Source organism: Neoarius graeffei, chromosome 18 (genome assembly GCF_027579695.1).
Source record: "Neoarius graeffei isolate fNeoGra1 chromosome 18, fNeoGra1.pri, whole genome shotgun sequence".
NCBI classification, from domain to species: Eukaryota; Metazoa; Chordata; class Actinopteri; order Siluriformes; family Ariidae; genus Neoarius; species Neoarius graeffei.
Genome location: NC_083586.1, coordinates 55,504,990 through 55,523,819, shown reverse-complemented (window position 1 = coordinate 55,523,819; position 18,830 = coordinate 55,504,990). Strand labels below are relative to the sequence as shown.

At 44.9% G+C, this 18,830-nt stretch overlaps 2 protein-coding genes across 3 annotated transcripts in view; one reads left to right on the top strand and one right to left on the bottom strand.

Annotated features, from left to right (window-relative positions):
* Positions 1 to 1,430: 1,430 nt before the first annotated feature.
* Positions 1,431 to 14,432, bottom strand: gpalpp1 (GPALPP motifs containing 1). The gene is made up of 7 exons (XM_060899024.1): positions 14,240 to 14,432; positions 13,951 to 14,080; positions 13,774 to 13,872; positions 10,234 to 10,492; positions 9,992 to 10,156; positions 4,455 to 4,556; positions 1,431 to 2,495 (listed from the first exon to the last, which is right to left on the bottom strand). The coding sequence occupies exons 1-7, from the start codon at positions 14,322 to 14,324 to the stop codon at positions 2,277 to 2,279; spliced, it is 1,059 nt and encodes a 352-aa protein (XP_060755007.1). The 5' UTR covers positions 14,325 to 14,432; the 3' UTR covers positions 1,431 to 2,276.
* Positions 14,433 to 14,773: 341 nt separating this feature from the next.
* pibf1 (progesterone immunomodulatory binding factor 1) overlaps positions 14,774 to 18,830 on the top strand; it is a 152,926-nt gene continuing 148,869 nt past the window's right edge. Inside the window, exon 1 of one of the 2 annotated variants that reach the window (XM_060899022.1) lies at positions 14,774 to 15,033. The gene's annotated coding sequence lies outside the window, so the exon portion shown is untranslated. Of the gene's footprint in view, positions 15,080 to 18,830 lie in introns of both variants that reach the window. The other variant, XM_060899023.1, reaches the window with a different exon arrangement.

Sequence of the window (18,830 nt, the reverse complement as noted above, 5' to 3'; positions counted from 1 at the left end):
TTGCAAAATTTAGCCAGGCCTGGATGTTTTTCTTTGACCTTACCTCATAGTCCAGACATATGGAGAATACGGGAGATTGTTGTAACATGTAGTACACAACCAGTACTTGCCAGAAATTCCTGCAGCTCCTTCAGTGTTGCTGTAGGCCTCTCAGCAGCCTCCCTGACCAGTTTTCGTCTTGTCTTTTCATCAATTTTGGAGGGATGTCCAGTTCTCGGTAATGTCACTGTTGTCCCATATTTTCTCCACTTCTTGATGACGATCTTCACTGTGCTCCCTGGTATATTTAATCAGTCCCCCCAGGATTCCGCGGGCCTTTTTTGTGATTGTTGCGGGCTAAAATGTCTGATGTTGCGGGGGGGTCCAAAAAATTGCGATGAAAGTTGCAGTGTTTTTTAGTTTTTTTGTTGCGATTACATTGCGGGAGGAAGTGAAAGTTGCGAGAAATTGTTGCGATTTTCTCTTTTTGTGATTAAAATTGAGTGATATGTTAAATATTAAGTTATTACTGAAAAACTATTGATTACAAAAACAAAGACACTGAGAAATGGTCCTATAAACAACTTTACCAATATAAAAGATTACCAGGACTACAAGCATGCAGAAAAATAGGCTTTACTTATCCAAATGCACCTGTTGGTTCAAAAGTTAAAGTGCAGAGAACCTCACAGCACAACATGAAGTTACCTTAAAATATAATATAAATGCCTCAGCTTTCATGTAAGAAAAAAAACAAAAACTATTAATACTAGTACTGTGTGCAGGCAGTCTCTCCTGAAGACTAAATTAAACAATAATTATAAACTAATAAAATAAATGGCTCAGGCTGCATAGAAGAAAAAAAACAATTTGAACAGAATCTCACAGTATGATGCTGAAGCTGCCAAACAATGGAAAATAAAATACCATTTTGGTAAAAATGTTGGCGTCTATTAATTTCTTGTATTAAGTAAAAAAAATAAAGTGCACACAGTGCTTCACTGTAAACATAACACACTTTCAGTAACAGAATTTAAGCCTACATAAACACTGACTCGCACATGCTGCTTCTCTTGAACGTATACACGGAAGTAAGGCGGAAGGTAGTTTGTCGACGTCACCTCAAGACGACGCCAACGATTGGTCAAATTTGCGGGAAAGTTGCGGTGATTGGATATAATTGCAACACCGCCCTGAATTCGCGGGGATTGGTTGAATTTGCATTGAAGTTGCAAATCGCAACATCGCGAAATCCTGGAGGGTCTGACTAATGCCGTGGAAATGTTTTTGTCCCCTTCTCCTGACTGATACCTTTCAACAGTGAGATCCCTCTGATGCTTTGTAAGCTCTCTGTGAATGCTGGCTTTTGCTGGAGGATGCAACTGAGTAAATGTCTGAACTTTATTTGGGGTTAATCAGAGTCAGTTTAATTGAAGGAAGTAAAGACAAAATTCAAATCCTCTGTGAAATCTTTATTAATCTCACTTTAATAAAAGCATGAAAATGCAGCACAGAAATAAAAACACACAAAATAATATTTGACATCACAGCCACTTTAAAACCCCCAACCCAAACAACAAAGTAAAGATTCCTGTACAATATCATACTCACCTAACCGGAAGTATATATATTTTTTTTTCTTGCACCTGTGCAGTTTCTCCATTATTTCTCAACATTTTACATCAACATTGTTGATGTACTGCTTACTTTACAAAAAAAGAGAAATGAGATGAATAAACAGATGTTTTCCTCCACACAATATTTAATTCAGACAAGTTTACACGCAACTAACTTATGTGACTTATTGTTTCGCTTGATAACCTGCTTCAACTTGTTTTGAAATCATCATCATTTTGGTTCCCTTGTTCAATCCTCCCTAAACGTTGCCATCTTCGCAGCATGCTTCTCAGATTTCCTGTCTTTAAAGGAGCCGTTTGTAACTTTTACAGCCCACTCGACTAAAAACAACATAAGCTTTTCAACTTTCTTCAACCAATCCAAGATCCTGTAAAATCAATATATTCTTTGTGTTGTTGCTTTTTAAGGAAAAGGGCTGGGGGTGGAGCTCATTTCAGGGCCAGAAATCTTAACATTGCTTGACAATATATGGAATCATGTTGTTTTTTCCTTGTCTTTCTAATGAATCTCATGATATCGTATAATAACAAAAACACATTAACTTTTTTAAAGATGTTACACACTGCGCCTTTAAAGGAGTCCGTGATTTCAGTCCAAGTGGTTACTTGGATGCTTGGCTGATGATTTTTAGCAACGTTTCTCAGTCTGTACTCAGTTCCTCAGAGGAACATTCGATCTTTGCTGTGTGAGAAGCGTGTGTTAAGCTCTTGACTCTTCTTCAGCAGAGCTTTTTTCTGCGCCGCGTCGAAGCGATTGACCTGCAGGTCGATGTCTCGGTCAAAGGGCCTCCACTCCACCGGCTTTTTGGAGTCTTCCTCAGCTTTCTTTTTCATTTTCTTGGCATGCATGCTCAGGAGAGACTCGCCTCTTTTGGCCTCCTGACGAGGAGAAGGACCGATTGCGAAATGAAACCTCTCCTGATTCGTTTTACAGTCAAAAACAAATTTATAAACGAAAAACTCTTCAAGGACTTGGCACGGCGTCAAACGATATTAACTCGGGGAGTGCCAATAATTTTAAAACTAGTGTTTTGACAGAATGGTACTATCAAAGATGACTTAACGCTAAGGTCTCACATAGCTGGTTGATCTGCGAGAACCGTGGCCACTCCGACAGATTTTGGAGGTGATCCGTGGCATTAATTTGGGCGGAGTTAATATGCAAATAAAGCCACGGTAGCTGTGATGGAAAACGTCGGTAAAACCAAATGGCGGAAATGACATATAGTGACGTATGGCCTTATGGAAATGACGGCAGCGTGTACAGTTTTCACGGCTGCAGTATGTCGGCAAGATGAAAAAATAAGCCACGCCCCCCAGGCAAACTTTTCACTTTCTGCAGAGTGTTGTTCCGGGTATATTTTGAGCTCGATGGTTGCGACGGAATGCTCCGGTAACCCTCGGTAACCCACGCAAGCCTCAAGGATGACCCACGGCAATTTTCAACAGGGTGAAACTTTCCAGGGATAGAAGCCACGCTCTCCTGGTTGTCAAGGTAGCTCCCCGGCTCTCACCAATAGAGATCTTGCAGTCACGTGACCGGAATGTAAACAGCCGCCATCTTGTCGGTAAAAAACACTGCTGAATACTGCTGCACTCGTATACAAAATGGATCAATTTCAACCGACGGACTACACGGCTCATTTTTCTAATGAACAGATAATTAGATCTATGTCTAAAATAAACGACCTACAGATTAGTGACCCTTATGGCTTACCGGACGTAGTTTTCACGACCGTGTCAGTGGATATTGAACTGCCAGAGGTGGAATACCTGGACGTGTATAATTACCTCATTAACTTTCCCTCGCTGTTCAGTGGTGAAGCACTGCGTGCTTATAAATCTCTGTACAGTTATCTTTACAGAAATTCAGGATTTGTCAGCGACTCAGCCCCCCTCAGATGTGGCATCTTGTAAACAAGAAAATAACAATCCTCATTGGATGGGTAAGTCACTTAAGTATAGCACTGACCAGCCGATTATAGAATAGAATAAGGTAATTTCAGCTGTAATTCCAAATCGTCCGTCTTGTTTACCATGGATCTGGCGTTGGAGAGGTAGAGGCTTGGCAGTGGAGGTTTGAGTGGCTGTTTTCTGAGCTTAGTCAACAGGCCGGCTCTGCCTGCAGCCTCGCTTTTGCTTCCTCTCCCGACGCCACCTCCTTCGCCTGCCAGACCCGATAACAATCCACGGAGACCCCGCTGGTCTCGCTATCTCGTCCGGAATGTTGTGCATGCGATGGAAATCGCTACAAACCGTCATTTTCTGCTGGAAACCCATGTCCAGTAAGTCCATACGGTTGTAGTGGATATTGAAGTCCGGTACAGACGAACAACACGCAAAAATACACACAAAAAATGTGCACAGGTAGGGAGAGCTTGTAGCCGCAGCCGTTGTAGTAGAATTGTATATAGTAGGGTTTTCCAGAAGAAAAAGGTAGAAGTAGAAGCAGAAGTAGAAGGCGGAAATATGGCGTTTGACCGACAAGATGGCGTCTGTTACAATCTGGATCGGCTGTGACATCACATGCAAGATCTCTATTCTGACGGAAGGGTACGGAACGCATCCCGTTTGACCCCCGGAAGGCCCAAATTCGTCTACCGTGAAGTGATTCCAGCTATGTGAGACCTTAAGTCTTAAAACAAAATTATGCACACAGTCTCTACAGATCACTTACTGCACACATGTTAGTCAAAGGGTGCCAATAAATCTGGACTTCACTACGTATCTATAAAAGAGCTGTAACTGCCCTGTGATTCAATAAAAGCACACACACACCATATACTTCTCTGTGAATATAAGGGTGTGTAATACATGTTGGAAAAAAAACCCACTTACGTTGTACTTGGACACTTTCTCCGCCATTTCCAGATCTTTCTTGGAGAGACGAGGGCCGTCATCTTTAGGTGTCTCACCTCTCGCTTTCGCTTCTTGTCTCTCCTTAAAGACAGACAGATTTTTTTTTTACTGATAGATGAAGCAAAAGATCAAAGCACAAGATCAGGAAACAGGAATAAACAAATAACATGTCAATAATGAATGAATGAACCCTTATCACTGTTACCAGTGAAATTGACCATCAACCTGTCTTTACAGAGGGGGAACAGGACAGGAAGACAGGGATAAAAGAAAAAGAAAAACAGTAGTAACATGAGGAAAGATGAGGAAAAAAAAGAACCCCCCCCCCACTATGCTCCTATCAGGAGTACAGTGTGGGAGCATTTAAAAACCTCCGCACAAGCACACAATAACACAAGTACACTTTGCGAGAGTGTCTCCCAGCAGTGACCTTCTGGGGGAAATGTTGCCCCAGCAACGGCCTTGATCGAGGCCGGTGCTGTTCAGGGAGCCGAACGTCGATAAGATAGAGATTGTTTGGTCTTTCGAACAGACGCAGTCTTTACACGTCCACACCACTCGTCCATATCTGTCCGTTTCATCCATTCTGTTCAATTCAATTCCATTTGGTCTCCGAAATACCTATTCCTTGCAAAGCTGAAAGCTACTCCGAGATAACAACCATTTTGTGGTTAAAGTTCTGAATGTCCACAGTCCGAGTGCCAACAGCTTTGCCCACCACTCCAATCATATCGGGCAGCTTTGTGGGGCTTTGAACAGCTGTCACCGTTGTCTGATTTCCTTGATATACCAGGGCAATGCCTAATCCAATCAGCAAAAGTCCTGTAATCATGGTTCCGAATAGGTAGATATCTTCAATGTCCTCCACAGACGTTCTGGCAGGACAGGCGGGTTCCCCCGAACCCAGAAACTGTGTCAATTTCGTTAGGAGACCAGTTTATCAAATCCATGCTTTTTTAGTTTAGAAATTCAATGCGGAGAGAGTCTCTCAAAAAGAAAAAGTATAGGCAGACGAGATGAAACAAAGAGCACAAGCAGGAAAAAAAAAGGAGAGGAGAGCAGAGATGCGACCGCCTTCTGTGAGAGCACGGAGGAAAAACCTCCGTGAACATTGAATGCCTTTGCAGTGTGTTCGCTTCTAACAAACCAGATATTAAGGTTATAGTAGAAATTCAGGTTTAGGTAATTAGGGGTTTTTTTTAAGTGCAAAAGTTTGTGCACCCCAGGGCAAAACTAGCCTGGGAAATCCCATGCTGCTTTGCACAATCGTTCCGATCTGAAAAGACAGCATGGAAACTATGGTCTAAAGGCTCGCCTGAGTTAGGGAGCCAATCAGAGAGTGGGGAGGGGTGGAAAGACGGTGACGCGTACTACTCGACAAACGGAAGCTTGCAGTTTATTTGGGACTGTTTACGGATCACATTTAACATGGCGGCGAGCGATAAGAACCAAACTTTCGATCAAGTTTTAGACACTGTTCTGAATAGTTTAGAGCGAAAGTTTGTTTTAAAAAAAGAAGAGCGTTTGGCGTTACAGTCTTTCGTTGACACGAAGACAGATGCCTTTGCCTTGCTCCCGACAGGGTTTGGTAAAAGTCTCATTTACCAACTAGCCCCCTTAGTGGCTAAGCAGATGGGGTTTAGCCAAACCCCGGTCGTTGCGGTAGTCTCGCCACTGACTGCCTTGGTGGAAGACCAGGTAAAGGAGGCAGGCGATCTCGGGATTTCTGCGGCACAGCTTGGTCCAGAGAAAGAAAATGCTATCAAGAGTTGCCTCTTCGTCTTCTTCGTCGCTCTAACTACATCACCGGGAAACAACTGCCATGATTGGCCATGGGCTACGTATACGCCAAATGATAGACATTTGCAACGTCCAATAAACGGCCGTTGACAATCGTAAACCACACCTCCCCTACGAGAAATTCAATAGGCGGATTCCAGACCATATTTCACTTGTGATATGGTCTGGTGTTAACCAGACCAGGGCAAAACGAGGACGGCAAAGAAATCGGATTTCGAGCAAAACAAAACATTTCGTGCGTTTGGGTTCATCGGTGTTCACCTTCATTTTCACAAGTAACCATGAGTTACCAGTAGTTTGTGTTATCGTATGAAAAAGGTGAAAACTAGGAAATTAATCTGATAATAAATACAAACAAGATTAACTGTGAGCTACTGCTCACTTACGTATCCCCCCGCTCTCGCTTATATCAGAACACAAGCGATCGAAGGAAAAGGACACTTATTATGAATGTTGACTTCAACAAATAATGAACCCTGAAATGAGTAAGTAAAGAGCCGTGTCTCTCCCCAGGGATTTCAAACAGCATCCTGGTAAACTCATTTTGAAATAGCATTTTGCTTCTTGAAATAGCGTCAAAATCCGCGCTATATGTTTCGTAAATACATTCAGTTGGTAAACAGGAAGTTGATGCGTGACAGACCTGAAAGCGGTATACAAGGTATAGAACCCCAATCTAAAGCTCGGTACCAAATATCAAGCAGTTGTGATTTGTAGTTGCTGAGAAAAGTGTTATGAAAATTTTTTAAATCCACGCTATAGGTTTCCTAAACACATTCAGTCGGTAAACAAGAAGTTGATGTGCGACAGACCTGAAAACGGTACACATGGTATAGAACCCCAAGCTGAAGTTTGGTACCAAATATCAAGCAGTTGTGATTTGTAGTTGCTGAGAAAAGTGTTACGAAAATTTTGTAAATCAACGCTATTCGAGGGTAAGTCAAAAAGTTCTAAGACAAATTGAAAAAAATCTTGGTTTATGAAAATAACAAAGCTGTTTCTCTACACACGCTCTATTTAAGTCTAAACACTTCTGCAAGCAGTGTTTCCATCAGAGAATTCCTTCTCTGTAGAATTCTGGGGGACGTCTTTCACACCTTTTGAAATTATAACATCTGTCTTAGAACTTTTTGACTTACCCTCGTATGTTTCGTAAATACAATCAGTCGGTAAACAGGAAGTCGATGTGCGACAGACCTGAAAACGGCATACATGGTATAGAACCCCAAGCTGAAGCTCGGTACCAAATATCAAGCAGTTGTGATTTGTAGTTGCTGAGAAAACAGGGTTAGATCTTAAGGTTTTTCTGCACTAGCCAGCTGGGCTAGTGGCTTGCAAATTGTACTAGCCCGCAGAGTGTTGCACTAGCCCGCTATTTTAAGCCCAATTCCTGTGACAATTGAAAGAATTTTAAATACTAAACAATGAACAAGTTGAAACAACAGAAGCTCCCAATTCAGTGTAACAAAACCAGTACTTTATTCAATCCATTATGGTTCTCATATGTGACTTTGTGTTTCAAACCATAATTGTCACTTTGAAGTATAAAAGAGGTAGTCATTGCTTACAGTTAAGTAGCCATACAAGCACAATGTGACATGTATTTCAATTCTAAAAACTGACTGATTTGGAGTCATCTTGAATTTTCATACTCACAAGGTCTTCATTCACTCAGAATCACTGGCCATATGGATAGGCCAGTTAAAAACTATGCTGTCTTGCAAATTCCATGCAAATCTCCTCTTACTCACATCTCAAAACTTTTCAAACATGGCTGACATCAGCCCCCACTGCCCTGCCACCTACTCTTACAGAATATTAAATGTGCTGAATGGTGGTGCCACCTTGTGGTAGGTCTGGGAAATTAGGCACTCATCATGGTACACAGTTACAACCTGTGTCAATGAACTGTGACCGTAATGTTCAGCAACAATGCATTACACCATGTACAATAAATAGAATGAGCTAAAAGATTTTGTATCAGATTTTGCGTGATTCAAGATGGCCACACCCACGTCAAGTTATTGCACTAGCCAACACGGGCTAGTAGCAGAGATTTTGCACTAGCCCGTGGCTATCTGCACTAGCCACGGGCTAGTGTTAAGATCTAACCCTGGAAAAGTGTTAGGAAAATTTTGTAAATCCAGGCTGTGTGTGGGTGGCACGGTGGTGTAGTGGTTAGCGCTGTTGCCTCACAGCAAGAAGGTCCAGGTTCGAGCCCCATGGCCGGCGAGGGCCTTTCTGTGTGGAGTTTGCATGTTCTCCCCGTGTCCGCGTGGGTTTCCTCCGGGTGCTCCGGTTTCCCCCACAGTCCAAAGACATGCAGGTTAGGTTAACTGGTGACTCTAAATTGAGCGTAGGTGTGAATGTGAGTGTGAATGGTTGTCTGTGTCTATGTGTCAGCCCTGTGATGACCTGGCGACTTGTCCAGGGTGTACCCCGCCTTTCGCCCGTAGTCAGCTGGGATAGGCTCCAGCTTGCCTGCGACCCTGTAGAACAGGATAAAGCGGCTAGAGATAATGAGATGAGGCTGTGTGTTTCATAAATGCATTCAGTCAGTAAACAGGAAGTCGATGTGCGACAGACCTGAAAACGGCATACATGGTATAGAACCCCAAGCTGAAGTTTGGTACCAAGTGGCTATGATTTGTGGCTGCTGAGAAAAAGGGTGTTTCGGACGGACGGAAATACGTACGGATGGATGGAAGTAAACCAGTACCCCCCGAGAGTATAAAAATAATCAACTCATACAATGAAATATTCTTCAATAACATAACAGCATGAGCTGAAGTGTTTTCTTCCACTTACACAACAGCATTTTGCCAACGATTACTTTTTTTTAAAGCTATTAAAAAAGTTTGACATTCTTTCATTATCTGTTTAATGCTGTGAAACAAGTTCGTTCCTGTTAATGCTTATGTTATAGCAAACATACACAGCCGTTCCCTCACCTTTGTCCTTCTCCTGATAGGAAACTTACTAGCGGTGATAAAATCTCATCTCATTATCTGCAGCCGCTTTATCCTGTTCTACAGGGTCACAGGCAAGCTGGAGCCTATCCCAGCTGACTACGGGCGAAAGGCGGGGTACACCCTGGACAAGTCGCCAGGTCATCACAGGGCTGACACATAGACACAGACAACCATTCACACTCACATTCACACCTACGGTCAATTTAGAGTCACCAGTTAACCTAACCTGCATGTCTTTGGACTGTGGGGGAAACCGGAGCACCCGGAGGAAACCCACGCGGACACGGGGAGAACATGCAAACTCCACACAGAAAGGCCCTCGCCGGCCCCGGGGCTCGAACCCAGGACCTTCTTGCTGTGAGGCGACAGCGCTAACCACTACACCACCGTGCCGCCCGGTGACAAAATCTGCCATAAATTTCAAATGAACATCTCCTTACAGAAACCGTGACCATATAAATGATTTTATTCTTCATTTAAAAAAATTTCTGTAGCCCGTCAGGGGGTGTAAACTTTTGCACAGAAAACTATTACTTGATTAAATGTTAGTATACTGGTCATAGAAATATGTACGTATCTCTAGAATTAATATATTCCTAGCATACGGATTAATCATGCATCTAGTACGGTTTCTGTGCAAAAGTTTGTGCCCCCTTCTTTCTTTCTCTCTCTTTTTTTTTAAACTGAGTGAACAAAGGAAATCCTGTAATCAAAAAGCTTGAGCAGTGACATAAATAAACTGACTCTGGCTTTGCGTTCTCGATCGGCAGGCGTGTCGGTCCAAATGGACCGGTCCTTGTCTTCGGGTCCTGATCGCTTCTTAAATGTTCGTGCTTCCAGTCCGACGTGCTGCAGCTCAGGAGGCAGCTCCGTCATCCAGCTCTCCCTCTGCTGCTTCTCAGGCTCATCCTGAAACACACAGATTAGGTGCAATCAGACCAAGCCAAATTTTTTAGTTCCTTAATGAAGTAGTACAGAACACTCACGTCCCGCCCCAGTAATCTGTCCTTCATCCTCTTCGCTCTTCTTTCAAAGTCCAGTGCTACGGAGCTCTGAACTCCGTCTTTGGACGGCATGGGCCCGATGATGTCCCTGTCCTCTTCCTCGCTGCTAGAAGACTCTGCTTTGTATCCAGGAGGAAGTGCTGGTCCTAGAACCCCTCTGCCTTCATCCTCTTCTTCATCCTCGTCATCATCATGCTGCTTTTTAAAGCCTGGAGGCAGCGCAGGTCCGAGCACCGGCAGCCTACACATAACGAGAGGAAGTTAAATTTAAAAGGGAGAAGCACTCAGCCCTGAGGGACACCACGGTCATTCAGTACTGGTAATGGTTCTGTTCGGGTTCCAGTTTGTCATAAAATGGTTTCCAGGTTAATTAGATTAAAACAGAAACCATTATCCTCATACAGACTTGGTAAAATTCACAGGAAGGCCAATATTAAAGCTCGGTGATTATTTAAAATATCTGTACACCGAAGCAAGAAGTATCACATTAGGACACTCGGAAACAATGGTACGGTCCATACGAATGAAGTGTTAATAGAAATAGATTTTTCTTAAATCCACTGACCTGTTCAATGTCACATCCTCTATAACAGGACCTGGTAAATTATCACTGGCTACCTCCAAGTTTGGATTACGCAAATCAGTAAAAATGGACTGATTATGTCCCAGACCTGGAGTACCCAAGAGTCTTAGCATGATGTCCGTGTAGTATCAACTTCGTGTATCAGAAAAGCACCGAATATGGGATGAATGGGAAGTCTGAAGAAGAAAGAAATTCCTCCTCTGCATTTAACCCATCTGAAGCAGTGAACACACACCCAGAGCAGTGGGCAGCTATGCTACAGCACCCACCCTGGTGAAAATCTTTCAAGAATCTGTAAAGTTTTTTTGTGAGGGTCTTTGAGGATCTTTGTTGAGGATCTCAACAAAGATCCTCAAAAGATCGTCAAGGACCTTAGAAATTCTTGCCAAGATCATCAAGGACCTTAGAAATTCTTGCCAAGATAATCAAGGACCTTAGAAATTCTTGCCAAGATAATCAAGGACCTTAGAAATTCTTGCCAAGATCGTCAAGGACCTTAGAAATTCTTGCCAAGATCGTCAAGGACCTTAGAAATTCTTGCCAAGATCGTCAAGGACCTTAGAAATTCTTGCCAAGATCGTCAAGGACCTTAGAAATTCTTGCCAAGATCGTCAAGGACCTTAGAAATTCTTGCCAAGATCGTCAAGGACCTTAGAAATTCTTGCCAAGATCGTCAAGGACCTTAGAAATTCTTGCCAAGATCGTCAAGGACCTTAGAAATTCTTGCCAAGATCGTCAAGGACCTTAGAAATTCTTGCCAAGATCGTCAAAGACCTTAGAAATTCTTGCAAAGATTGTCAAGGACCTTAGAAATTCTTGCAAAGATCGTCAAGGATCTTACAAAACAAAAACCACATTCAGTTTCAAACAATTCTTTATTGATGCTATCATAACACAAAGCATCATGAACACAAAGGATCTTCAAAGTTTTTTTTCCAAGATCTTCAAGGATCTTTGAAATTCATATCATAACATATCAAACACAAAGTTATGGTGAACATTCAGGAAAAAGCAAACAGGTTGATGAGGATATTGTTATGTTGCCATCCGTTTGCTTTTTCCTGAATGTTCAACATAAAATTATGCTCATGATATGTTATGAGAGCATCAATAAAGAATTGTTTGGAACCGAATGTGGTTTTTGTTTTTTAAGATTCTTGTAGATCTCATTATCTCTAGCCGCTTTATCCTGTTCTACAGGGTCGCAGGCAAGCTGGAGCCTATCCCAGCTGACTACGGGCAAAAGGCGGGGTACACCCTGGACAAGTCGCCAGGTCATCACAGGGCTGACACATAGACACAGACAACCATTCACACTCACATTCACATCTACGGTCAATTTAGGGTCACCAGTTAACCTAACCTGCATGTCTTTGTACTGTGAGGGAAACCGGAGCACCCGGAGGAAACCCACACGGACACGGGGAGAACATGCAAACTCCACACAGAAAGGCCCTCGCCGGCCACGGGGCTCGAACCCGGACCTTCTTGCTGTGAGGCAACAGCGCTAACCACTACACCATCGTTGTCAAGAATATTAAAGATCATTGAAGATCTTGACAAGAATTTCAAAGATACTTGAAAATCTTGGCAAGAACTTTGAAGATTCTTGTAGATCCTTGAAGATCTTGGCAAGAAAATTGAAGATCCTTGAAGATCTTGTCAAGAACTTAAGATCTTGGCAAGAATTCTAAAGCTCCTTGAAGCTCTTGAAAAAAGATCTTTGAAGACCCTTGAAAAGAACTTTGAAGATCTTGTGAAGTCAAAAGATCTTTGTAGATCCTTGAAGATCTCGCCAAGAATATTCAAGATCCATGAAGATCTTGTCAAGAACTTTAAAGATTGTGACAAGAATTCTAAAGATCCTTGAAGATTTTGGAAAAAAAAAATCTTTTAAGATCCTTGAAGAGAACTTTGAAGATCTTGCCAAGAAGTCAAAAGATCTTTGTAGATTCTTGCAGATCTTGCCAAGAATTTTAAAGATCCTTGAAGATCTTTTGAGGATCTTTGTTGAGATCCTCAAATACCGCTTTTCCACCAAATCAGTTCCAGGGCTGGTTCGGGGCCAGTGCTGGTGCTGGTTCACAACTCGTTCAAGTTGCGAGCCAGCTGAGAACCAGTTTGCTTTTCCATAGCTCGCGGTGCTAAGGGAAGCCACGTCATTACGTCGCTGTATACGTCATTACGTTGCTATGTTTGCATAAACCTTGGCGCGAATATCGAAGCAAAAACAACGCGGAAGAAGCCGCAGCAGCAACAACAACAACAATAATGGATGACTTCGCGTTTGTACAGCTGCTGCTTCTCGTCGCTTAAAAGTGGCGATCTTTCGCGGTCTTGTTATTGTTGTTGGTCTTAACAACTCCGCCCTCCCGCTGACGTAAGCGGTTCTTTCCTCTGGCCCAGCAGAGAGTTGGTGCTAGCCTGGAACCGTTTTTTCTGGCCCCAGAGCCAGTTCTTTGTCAGTGGAAACAGAAAACCCAGTTCCAAACTAAGCACTGGCCCCGAACCAGCCCTGGAACTGCTTTGGTGGAAAAGGGGCAGAAGACCCTCACAAAAAACTTTACAGATCCTTGAAAGGTTTTCACCAGGGTAGGGAACAGTTGGGGGTTACAGGCCTTGCTCAAGGGCACTAGAGGGAAGGGAAGGGAAAGTGCTGTTCATTCACTCAACTCCCCTCACATTTTTCCTGCTGGTCCCGGGAATTGAACCAGCAACTCTTTGGGCCCAGGGTTCTTCTCTAACTTTCAGATCATGGTTGCCCCTGTAGACCTCAGTTTCCCATTTCTCATCCTGGAAACCCCCCTGTCCTCCAGGTCTTAACATTTTCCCAGCTCATTCTCAGGCGTCTTAAAGCAGACAAGGCATTTCAAATGTAAAGGACGGTAAAGGGTGTTCTCCAGATTACTGATTTTCTTGCGCCGTTTATGTCGTCTGACCTTTCTGGTGAACTGTCCTGCTTCTGGTATCCTGGAGGCAGAGCTGGACCAAAGAAGCCATCATCATCCTCCTCATCCCTCCCAGCTGCTTCTCTCTTCCTGCATTTCAGATATTACTGTGTGGTTAGTCACTCAGGACAGGATATAGAATTATTACAATGAGTAAAAGTCTTATACTTATGAGACAGACTGTCCCCTGTCCCCTGTCCTGAGTATTTGGCTCTCTTGAACACGACCTGTTCCTGATCACTAGATGAACTGGAGGACTCTGTGCGTTTATAAAGTGGAGGCAGAGCTGGACCTATGACTGCAAATGATAATATTCACAATATTAGAACACACAGGAGAATTAACTGCATTCACATTTGCATGCAAGGCGAGGAAGAGTCATGGTGTTTACACATTAACTTGTTGCACAGACAGGTTAAGTAGCATAAGCTAAATAATTAGCATTATTTAAACATACTCGTGTCGTCTTCATCTGATTCTTCACTTCTGCTCGCTCGTAACCCCGGTGGTAAAGCAGGTCCGATTATATTATCACCCGACATGATGATAAATTAATTCAAAAATAATTAGAATAGTAGTAATAAACTACGAATTTATTCCTAGCGCACATAAAAATACAAAACTTCCGGTTTCAGAATAAAAGTCCGGAAGTAGAATTACACTTATTTCCGTACTGGAACACTAGAGGGCGCTCAAGCAATAAAAACGAATAGCGAAGAAAGTGTAATGAATTTTTTTTTAAGGAATGAATATGCTGTTTCAATATTTTCGAAATATATTTAATATTTTCGCAGTTGAATTATACGTATAAGCTAAATTTGTATGAGCCATGACCATATTATGGGCATTTATTTATCTATTTACTTACACTAAAAGTAAACAGTCTAGCTGTTTTATTTACACTCCAGTCCTACAGGTGGCGATATCCGTCGGATGGGAACCGCTTCAATTCAAGGAAGAAGAAGTAGAAGGCGGAGGTAGTGACGTCAGCAGGAGTTGATTTCCGGTTTGCTTTGTTGACTGTTGTCTCTAAGCGGCGGGACGCTTGAACAGGCCGGAGTGGGGCTGCGGGTTGGATGGAATTGAAGAGATTTGCTTTGTTTAGTGAAGAGCGCAGCGGGGACGGGTCTGGTCGACCCTGTGCGCGGTGGGTTAATGGCGGTGTGATCAGGCTCTGCTCCGTTATTCAGCACAACTGCAGTTATTGAAGACTTTTCTAGCGGCAGTTTTGACCGGAAGTGAAGTGAGAAAGTAATGTCAGCTTTAACTTCCAAAATATTCTGATAAATGCAGCGCTGTAGGTTGAGATTGAGGTCTCTTTCACTCTGTCCCTCTCGCTGTCTGTCTGTCTCTTTCACTCTGTCCCTCTCTCTCTGTCTGTCTGTCTCTTTCGCTCTGTCCCTCTCTCTCTGTCTGTCTGTCTCTTTCGCTCTGTCCCTCTCTCTGTCTGTCTGTCTGTCTCTTTCGCTCTGTCCCTCTCTCTGTCTGTCTGTCTCTTTCGCTCTGTCCCTCTCTCTCTGTCTGTCTCTCTTTCGCTCTGTCCCTCTCTCTCTGTCTGTCTGTCTCTTTCGCTCTGTCCCTCTCTCTCTGTCTGTCTGTCTCTTTCGCTCTGTCCCTCTCTCTCTGTCTGTCTGTCTCTTTCGCTCTGTCCCTCTCTCTCTGTCTGTCTGTCTCTTTCGCTCTGTCCCTCTCTCTCTCTGTCTGTCTGTCTCTTTCGCTCTGTCCCTCTCTCTCTCTGTCTGTCTGTCTCTTTCGCTCTGTCCCTCTCTCTCTCTGTCTGTCTCTTTCGCTCTGTCCCTCTCTCTCTCTGTCTGTCTGTCTCTTTCGCTCTGTCCCTCTCTCTCTCTGTCTGTGTGTCTCTTTCGCTCTGTCCCTCTCTCTCTCTGTCTGTCTGTCTCTTTCGCTCTGTCCCTCTCTCTCTGTCTGTCTGTCTCTTTCGCTCTGTCCCTCTCTCTGTCTGTCTGTCTCTTTCGCTCTGTCCCTCTCTCTGTCTGTCTGTCTCTTTCGCTCTGTCCCTCTCGCTGTCTGTCTGTCTCTTTCGCTCTGTCCCTCTGTCTGTCTGTCTGTCTCTTTCGCTCTGTCCCTCTGTCTGTCTGTCTGTCTCTTTCGCTCTGTCCCTCTCTCTGTCTGTCTGTCTCTTTCGCTCTGTCCCTCTCTCTGTCTGTCTGTCTCTTTCGCTCTGTCCCTCTCTCTGTCTGTCTGTCTCTTTCGCTCTGTCCCTCTCTCTGTCTGTCTGTCTCTTTCGCTCTGTCCCTCTCTCTCTGTCTGTCTGTCTCTTTCGCTCTGTCCCTCTCTCTCTGTCTGTCTGTCTCTTTCGCTCTGTCCCTCTCTCTCTGTCTGTCTGTCTCTTTCGCTCTGTCCCTCTCTCTGTCTGTCTGTCTCTTTCGCTCTGTCCCTCTCTCTCTGTCTGTCTGTCTCTTTCGCTCTGTCCCTCTCTCTCTGTCTGTCTGTCTCTTTCGCTCTGTCCCTCTCTCTCTGTCTGTCTGTCTCTTTCGCTCTGTCCCTCTCTCTCTCTGTCTGTCTGTCTCTTTCGCTCTGTCCCTCTCTCTCTCTGTCTGTCTGTCTCTTTCGCTCTGTCCCTCTCTCTCTCTGTCTGTCTGTCTCTTTCGCTCTGTCCCTCTCTCTCTCTGTCTGTCTGTCTCTTTCGCTCTGTCCCTCTCTCTCTCTGTCTGTCTGTCTCTTTCGCTCTGTCCCTCTCTCTCTCTGTCTGTCTGTCTCTTTCGCTCTGTCCCTCTCTCTCTCTGTCTGTCTGTCTCTTTCGCTCTGTCCCTCTCTCTCTCTGTCTGTCTGTCTCTTTCGCTCTGTCCCTCTCTCTCTCTGTCTGTCTGTCTCTTTCGCTCTGTCCCTCTCTCTCTCTGTCTGTCTGTCTCTTTCGCTCTGTCCCTCTCTCTCTCTGTCTGTCTGTCTCTTTCGCTCTGTCCCTCTCTCTGTCTGTCTGTCTCTTTCGCTCTGTCCCTCTCTCTCTGTCTGTCTGTCTCTTTCGCTCTGTCCCTCTCTCTCTGTCTGTCTGTCTCTTTCGCTCTGTCCCTCTCTCTCTGTCTGTCTGTCTCTTTCGCTCTGTCCCTCTCTCTCTGTCTGTCTGTCTCTTTCGCTCTGTCCCTCTCTCTGTCTGTCTGTCTCTTTCGCTCTGTCCCTCTCGCTGTCTGTCTGTCTCTTTCGCTCTGTCCCTCTGTCTGTCTGTCTGTCTCTTTCGCTCTGTCCCTCTGTCTGTCTGTCTGTCTCTTTCGCTCTGTCCCTCTGTCTGTCTGTCTGTCTCTTTCGCTCTGTCCCTCTGTCTGTCTGTCTGTCTCTTTCGCTCTGTCCCTCTCTCTGTCTGTCTGTCTCTTTCGCTCTGTCCCTCTCTCTGTCTGTCTGTCTCTTTCGCTCTGTCCCTCTCTCTGTCTGTCTGTCTCTTTCGCTCTGTCCCTCTCTCTGTCTGTCTGTCTCTTTCGCTCTGTCCCTCTCTCTGTCTGTCTGTCTCTTTCGCTCTGTCCCTCTCTCTCTGTCTGTCTGTCTCTTTCGCTCTGTCCCTCTCTCTCTGTCTGTCTGTCTCTTTCGCTCTGTCCCTCTCTCTCTGTCTGTCTGTCTCTTTCGCTCTGTCCCTCTCTCTCTGTCTGTCTGTCTCTTTCGCTCTGTCCCTCTCTCTCTGTCTGTCTGTCTCTTTCGCTCTGTCCCTCTCTCTCTGTCTGTCTGTCTCTTTGGCTCTGTCCCTCTCTCTCTGTCTGTCTGTCTCTTTCGCTCTGTCCCTCTCTCTCTGTCTGTCTGTCTCTTTCGCTCTGTCCCTCTCTCTCTGTCTGTCTCTCTTTCGCTCTGTCCCTCTCTCTCTGTCTGTCTGTCTCTTTCGCTCTGTCCCTCTCTCTCTCTGTCTGTCTGTCTCTTTCGCTCTGTCCCTCTCTCTCTCTGTCTGTCTGTCTCTTTCGCTCTGTCCCTCTCTCTCTCTGTCTGTCTGTCTCTTTCGCTCTGTCCCTCTCTCTCTCTGTCTGTCTGTCTCTTTCGCTCTGTCCCTCTCTCTCTCTGTCTGTCTGTCTCTTTCGCTCTGTCCCTCTCTCTCTCTCTGTCTGTCTCTTTCGCTCTGTCCCTCTCTCTCTCTGTCTGTCTGTCTCTTTCGCTCTGTCCCTCTCTCTCTGTCTGTCTGTCTCTTTCGCTCTGTCCCTCTCTCTCTCTGTCTGTCTGTCTCTTTCGCTCTGTCCCTCTCTCTGTCTGTCTGTCTCTTTCGCTCTGTCCCTCTCTCTCTCTGTCTGTCTGTCTCTTTCGCTCTGTCCCTCTCGCTGTCTGTCTGTCTCTTTCGCTCTGTCCCTCTGGCTGTCTGTCTGTCTGTCTCTTTCGCTCTGTCCCTCTGGCTGTCTGTCTGTCTGTCTCTTTCGCTCTGTCCCTCTCTCTGTCTGTCTGTCTCTTTCGCTCTGTCCCTCTCTCTGTCTGTCTGTCTCTTTCGCTCTGTCCCTCTCTATGTCTGTCTGTCTCTTTCGCTCTGTCCCTCTCTCTGTCTGTCTGTCTCTTTCGCTCTGTCCCTCTCTCTGTCTGTCTGTCTCTTTCGCTCTGTCCCTCTCTCTGTCTGTCTGTCTCTTTCGCTCTGTCCCTCTCTCTGTCTGTCTGTCTGTCTCTTTCGCTCTGTCCCTCTCTCTGTCTGTCTGTCTGTCTCTTTCGCTCTGTCCCTCTCTCTGTCTGTCTGTCTGTCTGTCTCTTTCGCTCTGTCCCTCTCTCTCTCTGTCTGTCTGTCTCTTTCGCTCTGTCCCTCTCTCTCTCTGTCTGTCTGTCTGTCTCTTTCGCTCTGTCCCTCTCTCTGTCTGTCTGTCTCTTTCGCTCTGTCCCTCTCTCTGTCTGTCTGTCTCTTTCGCTCTGTCCCTCTCTCTGTCTGTCTGTCTCTTTCGCTCTGTCCCTCTCTCTGTCTGTCTGTCTCTTTCGCTCTGTCCCTCTCGCTGTCTGTCTGTCTCTTTCGCTCTGTCCCTCTCGCTGTCTGTCTGTCTCTTTCGCTCTGTCCCTCTCGCTGTCTGTCTGTCTCTTTCGCTCTGTCCCTCTCGCTGTCTGTCTGTCTCTTTCGCTCTGTCCCTCTCGCTGTCTGTCTGTCTCTT